Source organism: Colossoma macropomum, unplaced genomic scaffold, assembly GCF_904425465.1.
Source record: "Colossoma macropomum unplaced genomic scaffold, Colossoma_macropomum, whole genome shotgun sequence".
NCBI classification, from domain to species: Eukaryota; Metazoa; Chordata; class Actinopteri; order Characiformes; family Serrasalmidae; genus Colossoma; species Colossoma macropomum.
This window is the reverse complement of record NW_023494793.1, coordinates 21,847,214-21,868,164: the sequence shown is the minus strand read 5'-3', so window position 1 is coordinate 21,868,164 and position 20,951 is coordinate 21,847,214. Positions and strand designations below refer to the sequence as shown.

The window sequence follows — 20,951 nt, the reverse complement described above, 5'->3', positions numbered from 1 at the left end:
GTTCAAAAACCAGCATCCATGACAGTATGGGGGTGCTTTAGTGCACATGGCTTGAGTGACTTGCACATCTGTGAAGGCACCATTAACGCTGAAAGATAAATACAGGCCTTGGAGCAACATATGCTGCCATCCAGACAACGTCTTTTTCAGGAAAGGCCTCACTTATTTCAGCAAGACAACGCCAAACCACATTCTACACGTATTATAACAGCATGGCTCTGTAGTATAAGAGTCCGTGTGCTAAACTGGCCTGCAGTCCAGGCCTGTCACCCATTGAACACAGCTGGCGCATTATAAAATGAAAAATACAACAAAGGAGACCCCGAACTGTTCAGCAGCTGAAATGCAATATCAAGCAAGAACAGGAAAAGATTTCACTTTCAAAACTACAGCAATTGGTCTCCTTAGTTCCCAAATGCTTACAAAGTGTTATTAAAAGAAGAGGTGATGCAACACAGTGGAAAACATGACCCCGTCCCAACTTTTTTGAAATGTGTTGCTGGCATCAAATACAAAACAGGCATTTACAATCATTTGAAAAAAGTAGGACCCCCTAATGTTTTAAACAATATCTATAGATAAAGGTAATGTAATTGTATCACCTTTGCAAAAACAATGCAAATTCCTACCAAGGAAAAAGTTAGAACACCCTATATTCTAATAGATGGTATTTCCCCCTGTGGCTGCAATAACCTCAGTTAGATACTTCCTATAACAGTCTACCAGTCTCTGACATCAACTGGGAGAAAGTTTTTCTCACTCCTCCATGTAGAATTCTTTTAGCTGTGTGATGTTTGAGGGGCTTCTTGCACACACAGCCTGTTTCAAATCACCCCACAGAATCTCAATAGGATTAAAAAATCCAGGCTTTGACTGGCTATTCCAGAACTCTCCATTTCTTTCTTTTGAGCCATTCCTTGGTGGATGTTGCATTGGCTACCTCCGCTTCAGCTTCAGGACAGATGGTCTCAGATTTTCCTCCAGCACCATCTGACACAATAAAGAATTCATAGTGGAATCTATGATGGAGAGTTTGCCAGGCCCTGCTGCAGCAAAGCAGCCCCAAACCATGACATTTCCACCTCCATGCTTCACAGTTGGTATGAGCTTCTTGTGCTCAAATGCTGTGTTTGGGTTTGTGCCAAACATGTTTTCTGTTACTGCACTCAAATAATTCATATTTAGATTCCTCTGTCCAAAGCACCTTGTCTTTAGTCTTGCCATGATGTTTTTATTTATTTATTTATTTTTTTGACGGCAGGGCTTCCTCCTTGCACACCTCCCATGAAAAATAAACTTGTACAGTCCCTTTCTCATGGTAGATGCATGTACTTTGACATCAACTGTGGCAAAAGCTTCCTGTAGGTCCTGTGATGAAATTTCAGGACTGTTGCAGACTTCTTTATGCATCTTATGGTCTGCTCTTGAGCTGAACTTGCTAGGGTGGCCTGACCCGGCCATGTTGGCAATTGTTTTAAATGTTCTCCACTTGTAAATTATTTTCCAGACAGTGGAATGGCTGATTTCTTATTGTTTTGAGCTATTTTTAAATTCCTTCCCAGACTCGTATGCATCTATACCCTTGTTTCTGAAGGCCTCAAGGAGCTCTTTGGAGCTTGCCATGGTGATACCACTTACTTCATCAATCATGAGCAAACTAAATGTCCGAGGTTTAAATAAGACAGGCTCCTCCAAAATCCTCTCTAATGATGTTCTAATCATTTGCAGATGATGTGGTGCATCTGTTTCTCATTTTTGGCATTTTAAGTAGTAATAAATGCAGAAGTTTCCTAACTTTCTCCTCACAAGACAATTGCATTTCTATTAATTCCATTTTACAAAATATTTTTCAAAGACATTTCTTCAGTTTTAATTGTTTAGTTATATTACCTCCATCTCGCAATGTTGTTAAAATGAAGATCAAATGTTTGAATATGTTTAAATATGTTAAAAAAGAATAAGGTTTTCACAGGATGTTTTAATTTTTTCACGACTCCACAACAGTCATGCACTGTAATAAATTTACAACTTGTCCAAAATAGACCTGGTCGATATCTAAAAGTAATTAGCACAATATTTTTTAGTTAAGAAACCGCGATTATCGATAATAGCGCACGTCCCCCAACCTCAAAACAAATACAAGCAGTCTGCTGTAGTTCTATTCCATTTTAGTTTATGCTTTTTTATATAAACTATTTTAATGAAAATCTTTAATAAAACTCTCATATTAAATGATATGATACTGAGTATCTCAACATCTTCTGAGAACTACTTCACCTGTCATTCCTACAAACAGTGTGTTCCTGAGCTTCTTCTGTTGCAGATTCGCGGCGACTTGCGTGCTAACAGCGCTCCGTGCTGGACAAACATCTGACTGCACATGATTTCCAAAGCCACGTCTATGAGCTTTCCATGTTAAAAATTTCGTTACAGCGGCGTTTTATAACTCAACTAACCACCGGGACACTTAATCTGTACAGAAAATACTACACGTTATACTCAGTAAATCACGCGCTGCAGACCTTTTTCTGAGAACACAGGCCTTAGTGGAAGATAAGTTTTCTCTTTGGGAGCTATAGGCTGCTCTACGCTAACATCCAGTCATTTTAGCTTGTTTTTTTTTGAATGAAGCGAGTCACTTTGAGGCGAATTTAAGTTCCAAAGCAGGTCAGTCTTCATTTTTGATTCCATTCACATTAAGTAAATAAGGGGGGGGGTCTTTCTCTCTTTCTCTCTAAAACTCACTACTAGTGTGTGAGCCCACAAATTTCGTAAACGTGAACCCCAGTTTCCCAACGTATTTTTATGTTTATTGGTAAATCAGTCGTCTCTAATTCTCATTTGCCAAAACAGCGATTATTGCCTTTTACACATCGCAATCGGATTACTTGTCCATCATCGACGATATCTGATCTCATCGCTCTATCGCCTAGGCCTGGTCCAAAATGCCATTGCTAGAATTCTTACATGAACTAGAGAGCAGAATGACATGATACCCAAAACTTTTCCACTGTGCTGGCTAATCGTATCCTTTAGGACTGATTTTAAGTTTCTTGTCAGTATTTGCAGTATTATCTTTTAAATCTAAGATTTGTAGAATAAGCCACTGATGTACCACCTGCTCTCCTCTCATTTCTCAGCTCTAGCCTCATGTATATTTGTGTGCATACATTTCTTAAAGGTAGGTACAAAAGGCAGCTGTGCAACACCAGAACCACTGTACATTTATAATGTCAATTTATTTCTTTACTATCTGCAGTCAAACCTTTTGGTGACCTCTGTAAATTTTGAATGCAACTTTTATTATTTTCAATTTAGCCCAATCTATAGAGAAAACCTCAAACCTGTTATTTGCGCAAATGCTAATGAGATGGAGCCCTTTAGGTGGCCTTTCCTGAGATATCTTGTATCATTTTAGGGAGGTTCTGCATTTTTACGTTTTCTCTAAGTGATAAGTCTCTGGAGGTCCATCAGGGCATAGGCCCTCTGTTAGTAGATATGCTAATCAGCATAGGTGGCACATGAAAGAAAGAGGACCTCATTCACCAACACTTTCTTGTTTTTTCTTATATTTGTTCTTGAGAAAGGTCCTAAGAAAAAGTCTGTGTCAGAGGAAGAGCCACCCTACCTACCCAGAGAAAGTGAGGCCCATTATGCTCTTTTGGATGCTCGGCCACACATGGCTGTAGCAACGCCAAGGACCAAAATCAAAAGCTCCTGATGATTGAGAGCTGCGCCACATGGGATCCCTATTTTGTTTATTTTTGTATTTCATCCTTTCAAAATTATGAGTCTTATCGTCACAGTAGTCATATTCAGTGTGGTCAGTATAAAGCAGTTAACTTTGCCAACTTCCTTCTCCTGCATAAGAAAGAGCCACATAAAATGGTAATTCTCCTCTCTACAAGTTCTCTGGAATCTGTGCCCAAATGTTTGTTTCAGAAATTCAAACCTTCTTTCTTCTCCAAAGGTTTATATATGTAAACTCAGAACTATGTATATTACATTTCTGGTCCCCCCAAAAGCTAAAGAGATCATTTCAAGAAAATGAATGGAAAATATCCGTCTAAAGAATTAAAGGTTTAATTTAGATGAAAATGTTTGTGCTTTCTGTAAAGAAGATATTGAAACAACCGAACATGTATTTGTTTCCTGTAAGTTCTCCTCTCTACAAGTTCTCTGACACTGTGCTCATCATGTTAATATTCCATAATGAGAGCAGGTCGCCCCCTAGTGGTTATTAGCTGTAAGTGAGGAAGAAACAGGTCTGCTGATAAGAGCTCGGGTGTGGAAACACACATTTTCAACGGGTCTCCTCTTCAGTAACTTTGAGCTTTCATACAGTGATGTGCACATTTATTCACATTTGTTAGGAAGGAATATTTCACCTCTCACACTTTCACTGCTGGAATGGTGCAATTACAAACTCCACATTTCACCCACAGACTTAAAAAAGGTATTTTTACTGCATTTAAAATATATTTTGCAGTGTAGTGACATCCACATTATGAATTACATTTACTTTTATATTGACCATATAAATTACCTATATAAATGAAATGAAATGTATAAACCACTCTGAATTATTTTACAATTTAATTATGAAAAAGTAAAAAAAAAAAGGATGGAGTTGCCTTTTAAGAACTGAGTGGCTTAACTATGCAAAGTGCTCAAAATAAAGCATTATTGTTATTATTTTTGTTTTTGTTACTGTGCCTTTAGGGATGATAGATGTAAATGAGCTCTGTTCTGATTGGCTGTGTTGTATTGTGCCTCACTGAAAAAGCAGTCCTGGCTGAAACCCTAGTTATAACTTAAGTGTCAGACTGAATATGTGGATATACGTTAATGCAGTGTTTTTTGTGGCTTCACAAAAATAATGAATTCTAAAAAGGGGCCATTGTTGATGCTTAGCTCCAGTATATGTACTGTATAATGCTTACCTACTACATCAGGCTATTTTATTTACAAAAAATTGAGGAAATTCAACTGCAGATGTAGTCTATTTTGAATTTTGTGATGTCCTGAAAACCAACACATTTAGATACATCCACATGTTCAGTCTACAGCAGTTTAGCCCCACCCACTCATGCTAAAATTATAAGTGCTGTTTCAGCATGGGCTGATTTTAAAATGAGACACAACATAGGGCAGCCAGTCGGAACACAGCTCATTTACATATCTCAACCTTAAATACATATATCAGCTAACAAAAACGGCCTATTTAATACTAAGAGATAAAGGTTGTAAAATGATCATGTAAAAATGAATTATGGCCATTTTCGCTACATAAACCACTACAAAAGTTCTAAGACCTTACAGACAAAACTAAATGCAAGGAAATTGTAGGATATGGGTCCTTTAAATGATGTTTTTTCATGAAAACCTGAACTGAAATATAACTGAAGCAGTTGCTTCTGAAGATAATGTTAATGTTTTTGTCTGATTCATTTTACAGACTGAACAAAATTCTGGCTGAGGAATCAGATGATGTATTGATGAAGGTAAGTTTGATCTATTTGTTAAAATGATGAGGAATTATGAGGATCTGAAATGACAGTGATGAACCAGTTCTGAAGAAGGCATAGAAATTGTAATAATTTATTTTTAAAGGTCTGCATTATGAATTTTCTCCTTTTAAAGATGTACCATAAAGGCTGTTTAAACATATATGGTTCCTCTGTGATTCCTAGAAAAGTGACTTTGAGGAAAGCAGTGAGGAGGAGGAGCTTCAGAGGAAACAGAGGGGGAAGAAGATGGAGCAGGAAAAGGAGCGAGTGAGATGGACGGAGGAGAGGAAGGAGAGCAGGATGGAGACTGTGAAGGACCTAAAAGAGCTTTGGTCAGCATTGTCATTAAAGGACGAGGAGAGGGTGGAGCTTCACTATCTCCGCCAGAAGTTCAGAAAGTTCCTCCACAAGACTTCCAGTGAGGAGGAAGAGAGGGATGACGCTGAGATGGAGAGAAAGGTCAGAGAGATCCACCAGTTTTACAGAATTTCTGTGTTCAAATAGTTAAGATGTAAACAAAGTCATTCAGAGAGATTTTATGTGAAGTGCTGCATTGAGGAGAAACTTACTGAGTCAGAACAGTTTACAGTGATGGTGAATGGAACCAGATGTCTGAGTTTAGTGCCTCTAAAAGCTCCCTCACAGAAAGTTCTTACATGAAATTACAGCGATATTAATATGCTGTCTGATATGTGAGACATTGTGTCACAATAATTTTGAGGGAATTTTAAAATACATTCATGGCAGAGAGGAACTTGCAGAGTGTTGTGAGGCAAAATATTTATTTTTTCAGATTTATCACTATTTTGCCATCATCAACATGATGTGTAAAAACTCTGAAGATACGTGTGATCATTTTGGACAGAAAATAAAATGGCTATATTGGCAAACCCTGGTTCCTGTCACCACTGTAAAGAAATCTGATTTAGTTAGCTTGTTGGTTTTAACTTTTTTAAAACCAACAAAATATGATACCACTACAATTTGAATCCAATATTTAGTTAAACAGAACACTCCATTTGGGTGATAAATGTTTTATATACTGTTTTATGTTATATAAACGTATTATAAATCTGTGGCATATAATTACATCATATTTTACTTCAAATACTGGCTTTAAGAATGGCAACGATATTGTCTTTTTCAGCAACCAAACCCTTTTAAAAGTTAGAGTTAAGTCCTGAAATGCTGTAACTGGTCAGGCCACGCTGGCAGTCAGGTGTAGAATTCAGCCCATGTTCCATGTTGGCTGTCATCTGCAAACTTCAGGATCTTCATAGCTGGTTCCTTAGAAACACAATTGTTGGTGCAGAGACTATAGGGGAGGGGTTAAGTCATACAACCTTGTGGTACTCCAGTACTGATGGTCCAGGGGTCTGATGTGTGTTTTTCCAGCCACACCTGCTGTTTTCTGTTTGTCAGGACGTCCATGATCCACTAGCAGATGGGATCTGGTACAGACAGCTGGGACAGTTTGACCTGCAGCAGCTCTGGCACTGTGGTGTTCAAAGCTGAGCTGAAGTCCACGATCAGAACTCTAGCGTAGGTTCCTGTTAGCTCTGTACGCAAAGTATGGAGGAATACAGCAGGGGGTTTGTAATGGTCTTCAGGTGGGACGCACTAGGTGTTCAAAGACCTTCATGACTATAGATGTTCTTTTTTGGGGGAACAGAGCAAAGTTCCAGTGACAGCATGTTTTTGTGGATGGGGAGTCCTGTCCTGGGGTTTTTCTTACCTTCTGCTTGCTGAAAAGCCTGTTAATGTCTTGCTTGTTGATGGTGAGATGAACTCCCACTGTTCTCCCACCACCACTTCATCACTCTCTCCTTCATCTGACCTCAGAATGAAGTGTCTGAGCTGCTGTCCGAGCTCTATCATGTGAAGGTGTTCTTCAGAAATATTAGCCGAGCTCTTCAACATCTGCCATCTAAATGTCCTGCACTGATTCTCCCCAAAGGAGCCAGAGTTCTTTTTACAGCAAATAAAACATAAATAAAGAGTTTCAAAGCCTCTTTCATCAACTTACACTCCACTAAATGGAAGCTCATTTCAGCACATAGGTTTTCATTCTGCTTCTGGCAGCAGAAGGTCAAAATTTTCATTTATGTCAGAAGATTTGACTTTTTATCACAAAATAGTCCCTTATTTTCTCAGAATTGTGACGTATCATCTTGAAAAAAATTATTCCTCAAAATTTAGACAAGAAATGTAAAGATTTTATATTATTTTTCCAAATTTTAAGCCAAAAGTTTGAGAAAATAAGTCTAAAATGGATCTCTACTCCCTAATTGGTATGGCGCTGTATAGGGGATAACTATTTAGTTTACTAAATAAAAGTAGTCATTTGAAAACACTCAGGGATGCACAGTGCTGGCGAGCGTGTCCTCAACGAATTAGACACTGCTATTAGAGCACTGTGCTGGTTTTTGTGACATCACAAAACACTTAGCTCAAAATGAGCCATTTATGTCAGTGTGCACATTCTGAAGACAATGTTCATGATAATGTTTTACAGATTGATTTCATAGATTTCATAAATTATGACATACTATCTTCAAAAAGTTAATTTCTCAAAATTTAGATAAGAAATGTAAAGATTTCCATTGTATTATATGTCCATATTTTAAGCCAGAAGTCAGAGAAAATAAGTCATTATTTTGACATAAGTTCTTTTTTCAAGAAAATAAAATATTTTGAGACAATGGCTGTGACTGAAATGGATCCCTGCTCCCTCATGTGCTATATATATATATATATATATATATATATATATATATATATATATATATACTTTACTAAATAGCAGTAAAAACACATGACTTAGTAAATAAATTTGGACAGTCGCTCATCATCAGCTTGGATTGGCACTCACCAGGTGCATAAATATACCAGTTTTAGTTTCTTGATGCTAAAATTGTCTTCTTATTTGTAGCCGTAGGCGTGACCATGACATTTTGAAAAAGTACATGGGACAAGGAAAAAGTGAAAAGCTTGACCAGGGTACACATTTTATTACTGGTTCCTGACTGCAGTAAACGTGTGAGGGTTTTTATGTTTAATTGTACACAGGTGCTGTTTTATAGTGTTTCCCTTTTGAGAGTCAGGTACTGTTTTCAGTAGCTCAGCAGCCACCGTTAATGTTAGCTGATGTTCATCTGTCCCTTGTTTAGTAACAGGAAGTAGTGACCTAAATGGGAGATTGTAGTGCCCTCAAAATCACTGGATTCCATTTTACTATTCAGACACCAGGAGAAAAATGGCTGACCATTTAAAAGTGCCCTACAGTGTAAATAGGGAAGAATTTTGGTCACAGCCTTTGTCAAACTTTCAACATAATAAGCAAGACATTTAATGTCCTGCTGCCAGAAACAGAGAGGGATTCTCTTTGCAGCCATCAAGTGAAGAGCTAAGCAGCATGTCTGGTAGAGGAAAAGGAGGAAATTGAAGTGTAAAGAAGAGAATTAGTGTGGTCTTTTTGACCGCAGCACCTTGCGGTGTCTGCGGTCCCTGTTTCCTACTCTTACATTTTGGATTTTCTTCCTGTTTGTGGACTTTTAAGGCACAAAGTTTCGTCTTATTACGCTGAAGGTCTCGACGCGGCAATGGCGTCTCGTGGAGCCTTCAGCGATCGCTTCATCAAATATTGGGTTAAGTTGAAATATATCGGACTTGGAGAACCACCAGACCGTAACTATGTTGGTGAACTCCTTTTTCAGTCCCAGTGGATCACCTTACAGGACATTTATTCTTTCATAAGTTTACCGAATCGAAAAGAGTTTGAAATTTGTTTCAACACAGAAAAAGCTTTACATGTGTTCCTTGAGCTGCACTCTTCCAACCAACATGCTTGGAAGGATTTTGAAGTATTTTCCCCTGCAAACCTGGATGTTAAGACACTTGTTATCAAGTTCTGGACTGGACGCATTTCTGATTATGATGTTGAACTGTACTTAAAACGATTCTGTGATGTCTTAAAGCCCGCAGTTAAACCTGTGGATAATTTTGGAATGTGGTATGGGATTAGGAAATATCAAGTAAAACTCCGCAAAGATGCTGAAGGCAAGATGATGCCCATCCCAAATTCTGTTTCCTTTGGCCCTTACAACGGCAAAATTAGCTATCAAGGTCAAGCCTCCTCATGTTATGTGTGCCAGTCTACAGGACACCAGGCTAAAGAATGTCTAGAAACGAAATGCTGGAAGTGTGGAGGATTTGGCCATAAGGCTATGGAATGTGGAAACACTGCCACCTGCACTTTGTGTGGAGACGTGGGGCACATTTTCTTCACATGCCCTAAATCCTACGCCAATAAATCCAAGCAAAAGCCGAGTGTTCCAAGACATGACAACTTACAGCGTGCGGAAACTGGTGCAGCAACAGAATTGTCAGTGGATGCTACAGTCCAGATGCTGAGTGGTCAAGCTCAAGGTGCAGTTACAATTTCTGCCAAGGATGTAGAGAAAGGAAAAGAAGCTTCCAAACATGCCCAAGGAAAAAAATCTAAAGAGGAAGCAGCCCAAATGGAGACTTCAGAAGCGGATGACGAATCAAGCCCGGATGAGAGCTCGGACAGCGACTCGTCAAGTGACTCATCAGAGAGTGGAGATTTCAGTGAGTCTTCGGAGGAAGAAAAGAAGGAACCGTCACAAAAAGGAAAGAAAGCACCGGACGAGTACACAGAGGATCAACAAATGGATATTGAAAAGACAACTGAAAAGGATCCAGAAGTTCTGAAAGCTGAAAATGAGAAACGGAAGCTGAACTCCTCGACTGAGACTGAAGGTAATGCTGTAAAGAAGAAGAAAAAAATCAGAAAAAAAGTTGAGAACTGATGTATCATGCATGCCTTTTTATAATTTACTTGTTGCTTCTTGCAATGTTCGTGGTATTCAATCTGCCTTAAATAGATCTAAAAAAATTAATATATTGTTAAGAGAGAAATTAGACATATTGTGTATTCAGGAAACAAGGTTGTCTACTTTTAAAGATGTTGCTGAAGTACAAAAGTTATGGGTGAAGGGTAAGTCCTTTCTTTCAATAGGTGACAGTAGAGCAGATGGAATAGGAATCCTTTTCTTTTCTGAAAATGTTGCCGTTATCCAATTAAGAGAAATTATTCCAGGCAGGTTAATGTTTGTTGATGTGTTTTTATTTGGAAAAAAAATTAGAATAATAAATTTATATACAGCCCAAGATAGAGTTAGAAAAATACAGCTTTTTAATAAAATTAAAACTTTGCTATGTGTAGGATTTTATGTAATTGTCTGTGGTGATTTTAATACAGTTACAGATGAGAGAGACAGAATAGCAGAAAGGTCAAGTAAAATCGGTAGAGAAGGTAATGTTTTGAAACAAATAATGAACGAATACAATATGCAGGATACATTTAGAATGGTTTATCCTGATCGTATAGACTTTACAAGGTTTGATAGAACATGTAAAACTAGAATAGATAGAATTTATGTTAATAAAAAATTTACTGTAATTTCATATAAAACTAAAATGCTTATAGATTCTGATCATTTGACAGTTACATCTACAATAAATTTTTTAAATGATAAAAGTGTCAACTATTGGAAATTGAATACAAAAATCTTAAAATATCCCAATATTTTGTTGGAATTAAAAGTTGAGAAACAGAGAGGGGAAAACAGTGTCATGGTTCAGGTTTGACCAGAAAACTTCTAATGAGGAGAACTGCTGCTCAATAATGTCTTCTGGGCTTGTCAGACGCTCCAAAACGAACAGGTTCCTTTGGAAGTTTTTGTACAAAATTGTAGTTTGTAAATGCTTAATGACTTATGAAGTAAAAATGCACTTGTTTTGTCAGCACAGAACAGCATAAGCATAAGCTTGACATCATAACAATAGAAGAACCATTTTTGGTGCTACATAGAACCATTTTCAAAAAAGTTCCATATAGAACAATATACATTCTCCATCAATCTGAAGAACGACTTCACCATGCAAGGAACCTTTTAAGCATGAAACTTATGGTTCTATTCAGAACCATTATCTTTGGTAAAGAACTCTTGAAGAACCATCTTTTTTAAAAGTGTATGTATATATGGAAAGGAATCTACCTTTTACATTGTTACAGTCTATTTATTAACATTCAGTTACTAATTCTGTTGTTTTGGTTTAAATTTGTTATTACTGCTACATACATATATTGTAAGTCTTGCAGTTGAAACAGTCAGATCAGAGGCTATCAATAGTCCTAAAGGTCCATTTTAAACCCATAGGGATGGTTACCCAGAACCAGCTTAGGTGTAATATTAAACTAAATTAGATTTTTAATGTAACCATTGCTGTTTAGTCCAAGACTAAACTTAATCCATATCCATGAAACAGGCATTAAAGAACTTGGTGAGTTGCTAATGATTTGAATCAGGTGTTCAGAGGGAGCAATGAAAACAGCAGTGCTGTCTGATGTCTGAGGCATTATTTCACGTGTTTTGTGATAAAGTTTAAGCTTAAAATTCATTTTAATCAGTTTATTTTAATCTATCCATGGTGGAAAAGTGCAAGAAGACAAAATAGTTCTGCCAAAAAAAAAATGATTTTTTCAGATGACTATTTTACCATCATCCACGTTCTATATAAATAGTCATAAAACACATGTAGGTTCACTGGTGGTTTTGGATAGTAAATAAAATGGCTATATTTGTGTTGTAGACATTGTGACCCCTGGTTTCTATCAGCATCATTGTAAGGAAATCTGAACAATTTCACATCAAACCACTCTGAACGACTGTTTACATTTTAACGACCGAATTATACAGAAATTTGAAAATGGGTGGAATTTCCCTTTAAAATAAAAAACGGCACGCGTTTTTCCCGCGTGTCGATGCGGTGACGTCATCGGGTAGGCCGTACCCCTTCCTTGGAGATATAAACAAAAAGCAGAAGTTTTTTTGTGGTAGTGTTATTTCACAGATGCTGAGAAGCAGGTGGTCATGAGGTGAGTTGTTATTTACTTTTTAGCGTTTAGTAATTCTTATGTAATATATTTACAGATCATGATATTTTTTTGTAAAAAAATCATTGAACTGTTTGAATCGTCCTGCTGCTCGTACTGAATCATTTGAAAGCTTCGAGCAAAAAGAATCGAATTCGAAGGTGCGAATCCCGTCCTTCGAACGTGACATGACGTTACTGAAGTCAATGGTATCAAAACGCGCTGTTTTTAGTCCTGTTCTGGCCAGTTTTTTATCTGACCGTTTTAAGGGAAGCCCCGTCACGTAAACGTACGGTTATTCATATTATTATTATTATAATTATTATTATTAGCTCGGTTTGCTAGCTGTGTAACTCGGTTGGTAGGCTAACGTTATAAAATAGAGTGAGTATTTTTAATAGGGTGAGGCCACAAACTACTATAGTGAGGCCAGGTATTATGATAGTAAGACCACAAAATACCATATTGACGCCACACATTAAGAGAATAAGGCCACAAATAACTATATTGAGGCCACAGATTACTATGTTGAGGCCACACTTTGCTATAATGAGGCCACAAACTACTAAATTTAGGCCACAAATTACCATATGGAGACCCCAAATTAATATATTGCGGCCACACTTAACTATATTGAGACCCTAAATGAATATATTGAGCCCACAAATTGCTATATTTAGGCCACAAATTAATATATTGAGGCCATGAGTTGTGAGAAACATATCATTCTGGCCTCAATATTGTAATTCATGGCCACACCTTATTAAAAAAATAATTGCCATGACACCTTAGGGGTCTGTAAGCTGAGACTCTGGGCCTCTGCCTGATGAAAAGCTGTTAAACTGACGCTGTTCTAAACGGCTTCCTCTCGCGCTGATATGGTTTAAAAATGTCTCATTGGTCAGTTTGTTATTGTGGCACAGTCTCTAACTCAGCAACTGGACTTCTTAAAAAACACCTAAAACTGTGAAAATGACCAACAAAATGACCCAACAGGCTCAATACATACATTTGATATATGTGGATTTACAGAGGCATAAAAATAATCGTTTCTACTAAACTTGAGGCTCTTTATTCATGTCATTCAACTGCTGTTGGAAATTAATCGATAGAGATAGATTAATACATTAATATTCAGAGGTGTGGACTCAAGTCATATGACTTGGACTCGACTCGAGAAATTCGATAAAGACTTGCGACTCGACTTTGACTTTAACACCAATAACTTGGACTCTGACTCGGACCTCAACATTAAGACTCGGAATGACTTGAGACAGTAGAAGAAATGTCGAGAGAGTCTAACTGCAGACGGCTACACAGTCGGTTACTTTTCATGTGAATGGATTCATTTCCTACTATAAACTGTGAAAAAACAGCAACGTCGGCAGATGTCTGTCACTGTGTTTATGCTCGGTTTATTTTATTTCGGAAGCAAGTGAAGCGTTTAGTACGGAGCCCCAGAGAGGACGGAGGTAAAAAAAATAATGAATACAAATGAACGTTTTGCAGTTTGTACGCACGTTTTCTTTTATTCGTGGTCACAGTTTCTTAATTTGTTCCCTCGATTTCTTTTAATCGTGTGCACGTTCTCTTTACTTTTTTTTTATTTGTGATCACGATTCTAATTCATGCAAACAAAATAAATGTCCACTGATCTGCGCTTTCCCATGATTATATTTAACAGAGATATAGAAGCAACAGGTTAGCCCTGTTTCTGCTCCCGCTTCAAGCTGTGGTGTTAGAGACCATCACACAATTACGGGAAGAAATGACAATGACAGACAAGTTCAAGTTCGCCTCCATAAACTGGACACAAGCAAAGTGTCAACAGCATCAATGCGCCCTCACTCAGCACTCAAACTCCTACTGGAGAAACTCATCATGTGAACTGACCATTTTCCTCACAGTAGCAAAAGAACAGATCTAAGGAAACACAGCTCTCTCTATTTGACTGATTTGAACAGAAGCTGAATTTGTTGTTCCACTTTAAATGGTGCAGATGGCGCTGGGACGTAACTGCTGCACCATTTAAGGTAGAAAAGTCAACTTCAGCTTCATACATTCACCATGATTTTGCTGTCACCTTTGTTCAGCTCTCTTGTTTTGGTTTCTGTTGTTTAAATTCTATTCAAACATCATTGTTTTTAGTTGGCTGAGCTACATTTACTGCTGAGCTAGTTTATATTTTAATCCTGTGCACCCGGTGTTCCACAAAAAACATCAAAAAAAATTTTTGAAACATCAAAGCTTTTTTTTTTTTAATAAAGTTTAATAGTACTTTTAAAATTCTTTTAATGTGTAGTGCACTACTCTTTGTGTATACCAGTACGTCTGTCACAGAATGGTTCATCAAAGGTTCTTTGGTAAAGAAAATCGTTCTAAAAAGAACCATTGACACTCAAAGAACACTTTACATTATTAAAGGGTTCTTTGCATCATGAAATGGTTCTTCAGATTGATGGAGAATGTTCTATAGATGGTTCTATATAGAACCTTTTTCAAAAGGGTTCTATAGAGCACCAAACAGGGTTTTCCTGTTGTTACAAACTTGACCATCTACAGCACATTCTTAAGAACCCTTTCATGATGCAAAGAGCACTTTAACCATGCAAAGGATTCTTTGAGTGTTTTTACAATTATTTTCTAAACCTTGAAGAACCATCCTTTTTAAGAGTGTACTTATCTGTGTACCATGGATTTTGTTAAAAAGATTTTAAAAAATGAAAAATGAATATACAGCCACACACTGCTTTCATGTTGTTGTTAAAATGCTGTATTACAGTTACCCTTATTCAGCGTTATGGCCTTAAATTAGTGAAGAATAGAGACAGACTTGTTTAGGACTCAAAGATTAGGACTATTGACTTGGAACTCGACTTGAGATTCGCCTGTACTCACTCAGGACTTGAATTGAGACTCGACTATCTTGACTTTGGACTTGACTCGGGGCTTGAGTGTCAAGACTTGAGACTTACTTGTTACTTGCAACTTAATGACTTTGTCCCACCTCTGTTAATATAAGTCTCAGTGCTTCAGTCTTGACTGCTTTTTGAGTGGAGCACAGTACAGGACAGAAAATCAGAACAGAAATGTTTCATATATCAGTCTCAAAGGCACAATATCAACTGGTCAGAAACCAATATGAACTTTAATATTGGCACCATTTCCTCCAATGGTCTATTATAACATCTTGTAAAGAAACCCGTTGGCATGACTAAACAAAATGTGAAAATGTGAGGAGGATACCAGAACAGAGCTTTTAACTCTGAAGATAGGACTCTGTATTCACATGAACCGTGTGTGTGTGTATATGTGTCTGTGTTTGATGGTTTTTAGCAACAAAAGAAGGAATGAGATGGAGAGAGAACTGGAGAGAAGCCTCTCTGAAAAGAGTTTCAGCTACAGGTAAGGACACAAATGAAAGTTCTGGTGATTTCCATCTGCAAATATTCATGAATGTTTCCAAACAATCAGATGCTGTTCAGTAAAGTATTTTATCTGCACATTTACCATCTGCACGAAGTCTAAATGAACATGATCACTTGGCAGCAGTTGACAGTCTAGAATAACTGACAATAAAAAAGCAGAAATATTCTTTGAAAAATGGCTAATTCTGAATATAACACTTATGTTAATGTCTATTTCATTCTTGAATTAACAGGATATGTGCTGACAAATCGGTGGACGATATCTGGAAAAAGGTAAGTTTGAACAGTTATAAAATCATAAATCAAGACAGGCATTTCAATTTGACATTAATAGAAGCTGATTATTTTTCGTTCATAAGTACAGTTACTGTTGTTTCACGTTCCAGGAAACATGAAGTTTAACTGTGATGTTTGTATGAATGCTGCCTGTAGAACAAAATGCGTCTCCACAAGATACTGAACGCATACATGGAAGAGGAGGAGCAGCAGAACGAGGCTCGGCTTAAGGCCGAGGGACGGAAGAAGAGGAGGGAGAGACGGAGCAGACAGGTAATTAAATATTAAATACTACTAATGGCTGACACAAAATATGAAGGAAAAAAGATGGGCTACAGTCTAAATGTTTATTTATAAGATGTTCCAACCAGGTAGGTGTTTCTAATAAAGTGGACAATAAGTATACTATAATATTAATACATTTTAAGACTTTTTAATGTAATGGTTGAAATCCACACCTTTTGGCCAGTGATGTGAAACCATATTGACTACCTTCCAATAAAGGGATATACTTTAGAAATATTGTTTATACTGTTATTAGTACCCCTGTATATGCAATTCTTAATATTAATGGTTGCCCCATTGCATTTTTATGCTTTTTTGGACCAGTTTTAGGCGATATGTGGCATCTTATTACATCATTTCTCCAAATATTGTCTTTAAAGGTGTCAAACATATTGACATTTTCAGTAACTAAAGTCCTGAAATGCTGTAACTGGTCAGTCCACAGTGGTTGTCAGGTGTGGAATTCAACCTTTGCACAACTAATGACGACTTGATTGAGTTTTTAATTGACAAAATGGAGCTCCAGGAGAGAGAATGAGCTTCTCTATGAAATTGGCCGTCTGACAGAGAAACTAGAGATAGAGAACAAGTTTCTGAAGGACAGAATGAGGAAACACCGCAAACTGGAGTTTGAAAGAGAGCTGCGGAGACAGACTGAAACCGAGAGAGAGCAGCAAAAGCTGAGGGCTACAGAACTGGAGTTCTTGGAAAGAGAGATGATGATGAACATGGAGTTTGTAGAAAGAGAGAAGGCGTGGGTGAGAGAGAGAGAGATTGGAAGAGACCTGGACACAAAACGAATGATGGAAGAACTGGATGGAGCATAAACTGGAAAAGATGGAGAAAGAAATTGAGGACCTCAAAGAAAGAACTGGGCAGAGAAAGAAAGAGGAGAAAACGAATTAGCCAGAAAAGAAGAGGAAAAGCTTCAGCAGAGCTGTCCATGGTTGGATGGACAGATTCAAGGATGCGTTTAGAAACTGTCCAGAATGAACAGCTCAAAGTTTCCTGAAAGGATTAAATGGATAAGCCGCTTTCTCCAACGTCCATCGTTCTCCCACCACCACTCCATCACTCTCTCCTTCCTCTGACCTCAGCGTGAAGTGCCCGAGCTACTGTCCAAGCTCCATCATGTGAAGGTGTTTTTCAGAAAGATTAGCTGAGAAAGATTTGCTCTGATTCTCCCGCAAGGAACCCCAAGTTCTCCTTTCAGCGAAAAGTTCAAGCACAAGCCCTATCTGAACAGAATGATGCAGCAAAGACCGCGACAGAGAGACATTGCTCTAAATTGATTAAGTTGTTAATTGACTTCAGTTAAATCATCTGAATTTCAGAATTGCTCTGCAAAGCCACCAGCATCGTGAACGACAACAGCTTTGTTCCTCAAGCAATCAGGTTTTTAAACTCACAAAGACTGAACTAAACCGCCCCCCCTTAACACACTCACACACACACACCTCTTTTGAAGCTCTGGAACATTGCTGCTAATACTGTGTTTACACTGTTTACTACCTCAGAAACTGCTGTGTACTTGTTCATAGATGGAATGACAATAAAAGCCTCTTGACTTTACTTGAAATATGTAAAAAGACAGTCAGTCAGAAAAAAAGTGATATCTGCCCTTTCTACAACAAAGGAAAATGCATGTAACTTGAGGAGAGGCCGGATTGCAGGAAGAATTTCAAAAGGAGTGAGTGATAACTATTATAGAAGTCTGAAAGACACTCCCCTGTTGCTAAGATTTTAGCTAAGATATTAGCTTTAGATTCTAGCAGGGAACATCACCAGGAGTTTATCTAAAGATGTTCTTAAAGTGATATCTTCAGAGGTCAGGAAAAATCATGACTGCACAATGATGTCTTAATGAAAATATACCTCACAAAGGAATGTGACACCAATTTTTGTCATTTTTACGAATACATTCAAAACTTTCAAGTGGATCCCATCAGTGTAAATATGTACACTGAAATAGGCGTGGGCATACTGATACACTACCTGAGAGAAAGGGCACTGTTTACACTCTGCTTAGATGCAACTGGCAAACTTGTATCAAAAATACCTGGGCAAGGATTTACATTATTCACTCATGCTACTTAAAAATGGTCACAATTCACCTCCAATGTCTGTGGCTGAAATGCTCTCTAATGAGAACTCAGTAACCCCAGTAACATTCTGGATGATGCTTTGAAAATCTCAAAGTTCACCAATTTCAGAGTAAATCAAGTAAGGTCCGGCTTTAGTTGGGCTTTAATGCACAGTAATTTTGGCCTTCAAAGAAGAAAGCATCCATGCCTATCTTGAAAGAGCATACAAAATCTGAGAGCATAAAAAAACCCTTCACTGAGATGCCTAATTTCACCTTGTTGCATCTTTGTGCAGCACATGACCAAATCTGTCTTGCAATTTGCAGGCCTTTCAAAAACAAACATGTGACAAAGGTCTGAAAGTGTTTCCAACATTTGCATTTGCCAGACTTCTAAACACACATCACTGGATGCTGCACTGAACATATTCAGACATGACTGCAGGATACTGCACCCAAACTGTCAAAACCAGCATTACTTTGCTTGAGGACATTACTGGCAGAATGGCATTGTCTGCAGTCCCTGAAGAGGAGTCAGGCTTCAAGAAGGACAACCATGATGATGAGTATCCTGAGTATTAAACGTAAAAGGCCGTTGTGGGAAAGTCTCCGTTTTCAAAAGAGTTCAAAAAAGTTTATGATGACACAGTGTCCTGGGATTGTAAAAGTTCTGTTTGCTACAAACATGGACATCTTCCCCTTATGGAGTGGAATGTGCCTTTTGAGTAGATATGCTCGAGAAAATGAGGAACATAACCAAAGGAAAGCTAAAGTTCAAACCCATAGCATAATTTTCCTTGTGGAAACTTGGTTTGGCATCATCCAAAATCATCCATTTTTCAGAAAAAAAGAATCTAAGTCCAGGAGATTTTCTGAGGAAAATGCATTTGTCTTTGGCTGGAAGATTCAGAGAGCAAATACTTCATAACCAGCTCCCTTCAAAACGTCTGCTGAGGCCATTACAATGGAAAGAAGGGAAGATGTTCACCTAGCTGAGGAAGCAAGGGCAAAGAGAGAAGAGAAAGTTGGTTGGTGAGGTATGTGGTGAGTTTTAAATAATATTAATATATAAAATTTGTTTTAAGTATTTTATTTCCTTTCTTGCTTGACATTTTTGATATTTACACTACCCTGTTCAGAAGTGCTGAAACACTTGCCAAGGCATTTCACTGTGTGCGAAATACCAATAACATATACAATTTTTCTACATTGCTAACTTATATAATACAGATTTTAATATTTCAAACTAGAAACCAAAAAGTATTTCTAGATGCTTAAAAGTTTCTGTTTTACATAAACATTTATCTGATAAGTAATATAATATAAATACTGCTGTGTATAACTTTGTCAACTAGTTTTGATCAGCCCTTTTGAAATACAAGGTGTGGCACTGGGGCGTGGTCGACCGCCGTCTGTGGGGCTTAGACCAGACACAGAGGAGCCAGGAGGCGCAGACGCAAGACAAGACTGAAAGGACTGAAAGTTTTTATGTCTGTTGGGAGCGACAGGCTCAAAGCTCATGTTTTATTTCTTTCGATTTATGCTGTTGAATAAACTGTACTCCGTCTCCACTCCTGCCTCTGCTGTTCTCCTTCCCCCACGCTACACCAGGGTCAACGCATTCTAGATAATAATGGTATTAGAACTTCATGCTTGATGTATGCAGCTTTGTCCATGTTTATGAGAATAATCCACCACTCTATTCACCATTCTGGATTGTGTAATAGCTTTCTTTTAATTATCTTAAAGCTGTGAGGTTGCACAGAACTCACACAAACTATATTCAAGTTGTCTCAATCGAAAAAATAGTTATTAAAGGCAGTTACAACTAAAAAACAATCTCGTTAGTACCTGAAAGCAGTGACTAAGCAAATATTTGTTTTGGATCCAGCTGTACAGTGCAGAGATGTAGATTCTGCTACAGCAATATGAAAATTCCAATACAAGTTATGTGTTCCTTGATCACAAACTAAGAAATAGTTTAATTGTATGCACAATGGTGTAAGAGAAAAGTACACCCTGCGGTGACGTATTTTAGCAAAAAGAAATATAAATATACTTTTAATTTGTTTATTTAGCAAATTAAATACCTGCAACATACCTGCTTTTCCCTTTTGCCTTAATACTAAATGGCTGAATGGACTCCCTGAGTAAGATAAAAAAAATAAAGAAATATTCTGAGTACTAGTGTGTTGCTCGTTGCACAGGATCTTAAAAGCCACTATCTCTACCACTACCTCCCGCATTTCCATCTACAGAGGTTATTATGGAAAATGACTCCTGTGCCGACGTTGTTAGATACAGCTACGCTAGCTAGGAGCCTTTGCTAACAGCGGTTATCTCAAACTGTTATTTGGCTAACTTAAATCAGCTTTATACATTTTCGTATTCATGTCTTTAAAAAGCTG

At 37.7% G+C, this 20,951-nt stretch overlaps 1 protein-coding gene across 3 annotated transcripts; it reads left to right on the top strand.

The window, feature by feature from the left end:
* Window positions 1-5,470: 5,470 nt before the first annotated feature.
* Window positions 5,471-20,098, top strand: LOC118813467 (convicilin-like). Of its 3 annotated transcripts, none has more exons than XM_036578819.1 (4): window positions 5,471-5,504; window positions 5,694-5,969; window positions 15,808-15,876; window positions 16,133-16,172. In XM_036578819.1, the coding sequence occupies exons 1-3, from the start codon at window positions 5,499-5,501 to the stop codon at window positions 15,823-15,825; spliced, it is 300 nt and encodes a 99-aa protein (XP_036434712.1). In that variant the 5' UTR covers window positions 5,471-5,498; the 3' UTR covers window positions 15,826-15,876; window positions 16,133-16,172. The 3 variants fall into 3 exon arrangements, with proteins under 3 accessions (XP_036434712.1, XP_036434711.1, XP_036434713.1); XM_036578820.1 differs by lacking the exons at window positions 5,471-5,504; window positions 5,694-5,969 and adding exons at window positions 16,332-16,448; window positions 17,028-20,098 and having other exon boundaries at window positions 15,160-15,876; XM_036578818.1 differs by lacking the exons at window positions 15,808-15,876; window positions 16,133-16,172 and having other exon boundaries at window positions 5,694-6,997.
* The last annotated feature ends 853 nt before the right edge of the window (window positions 20,099-20,951 follow it).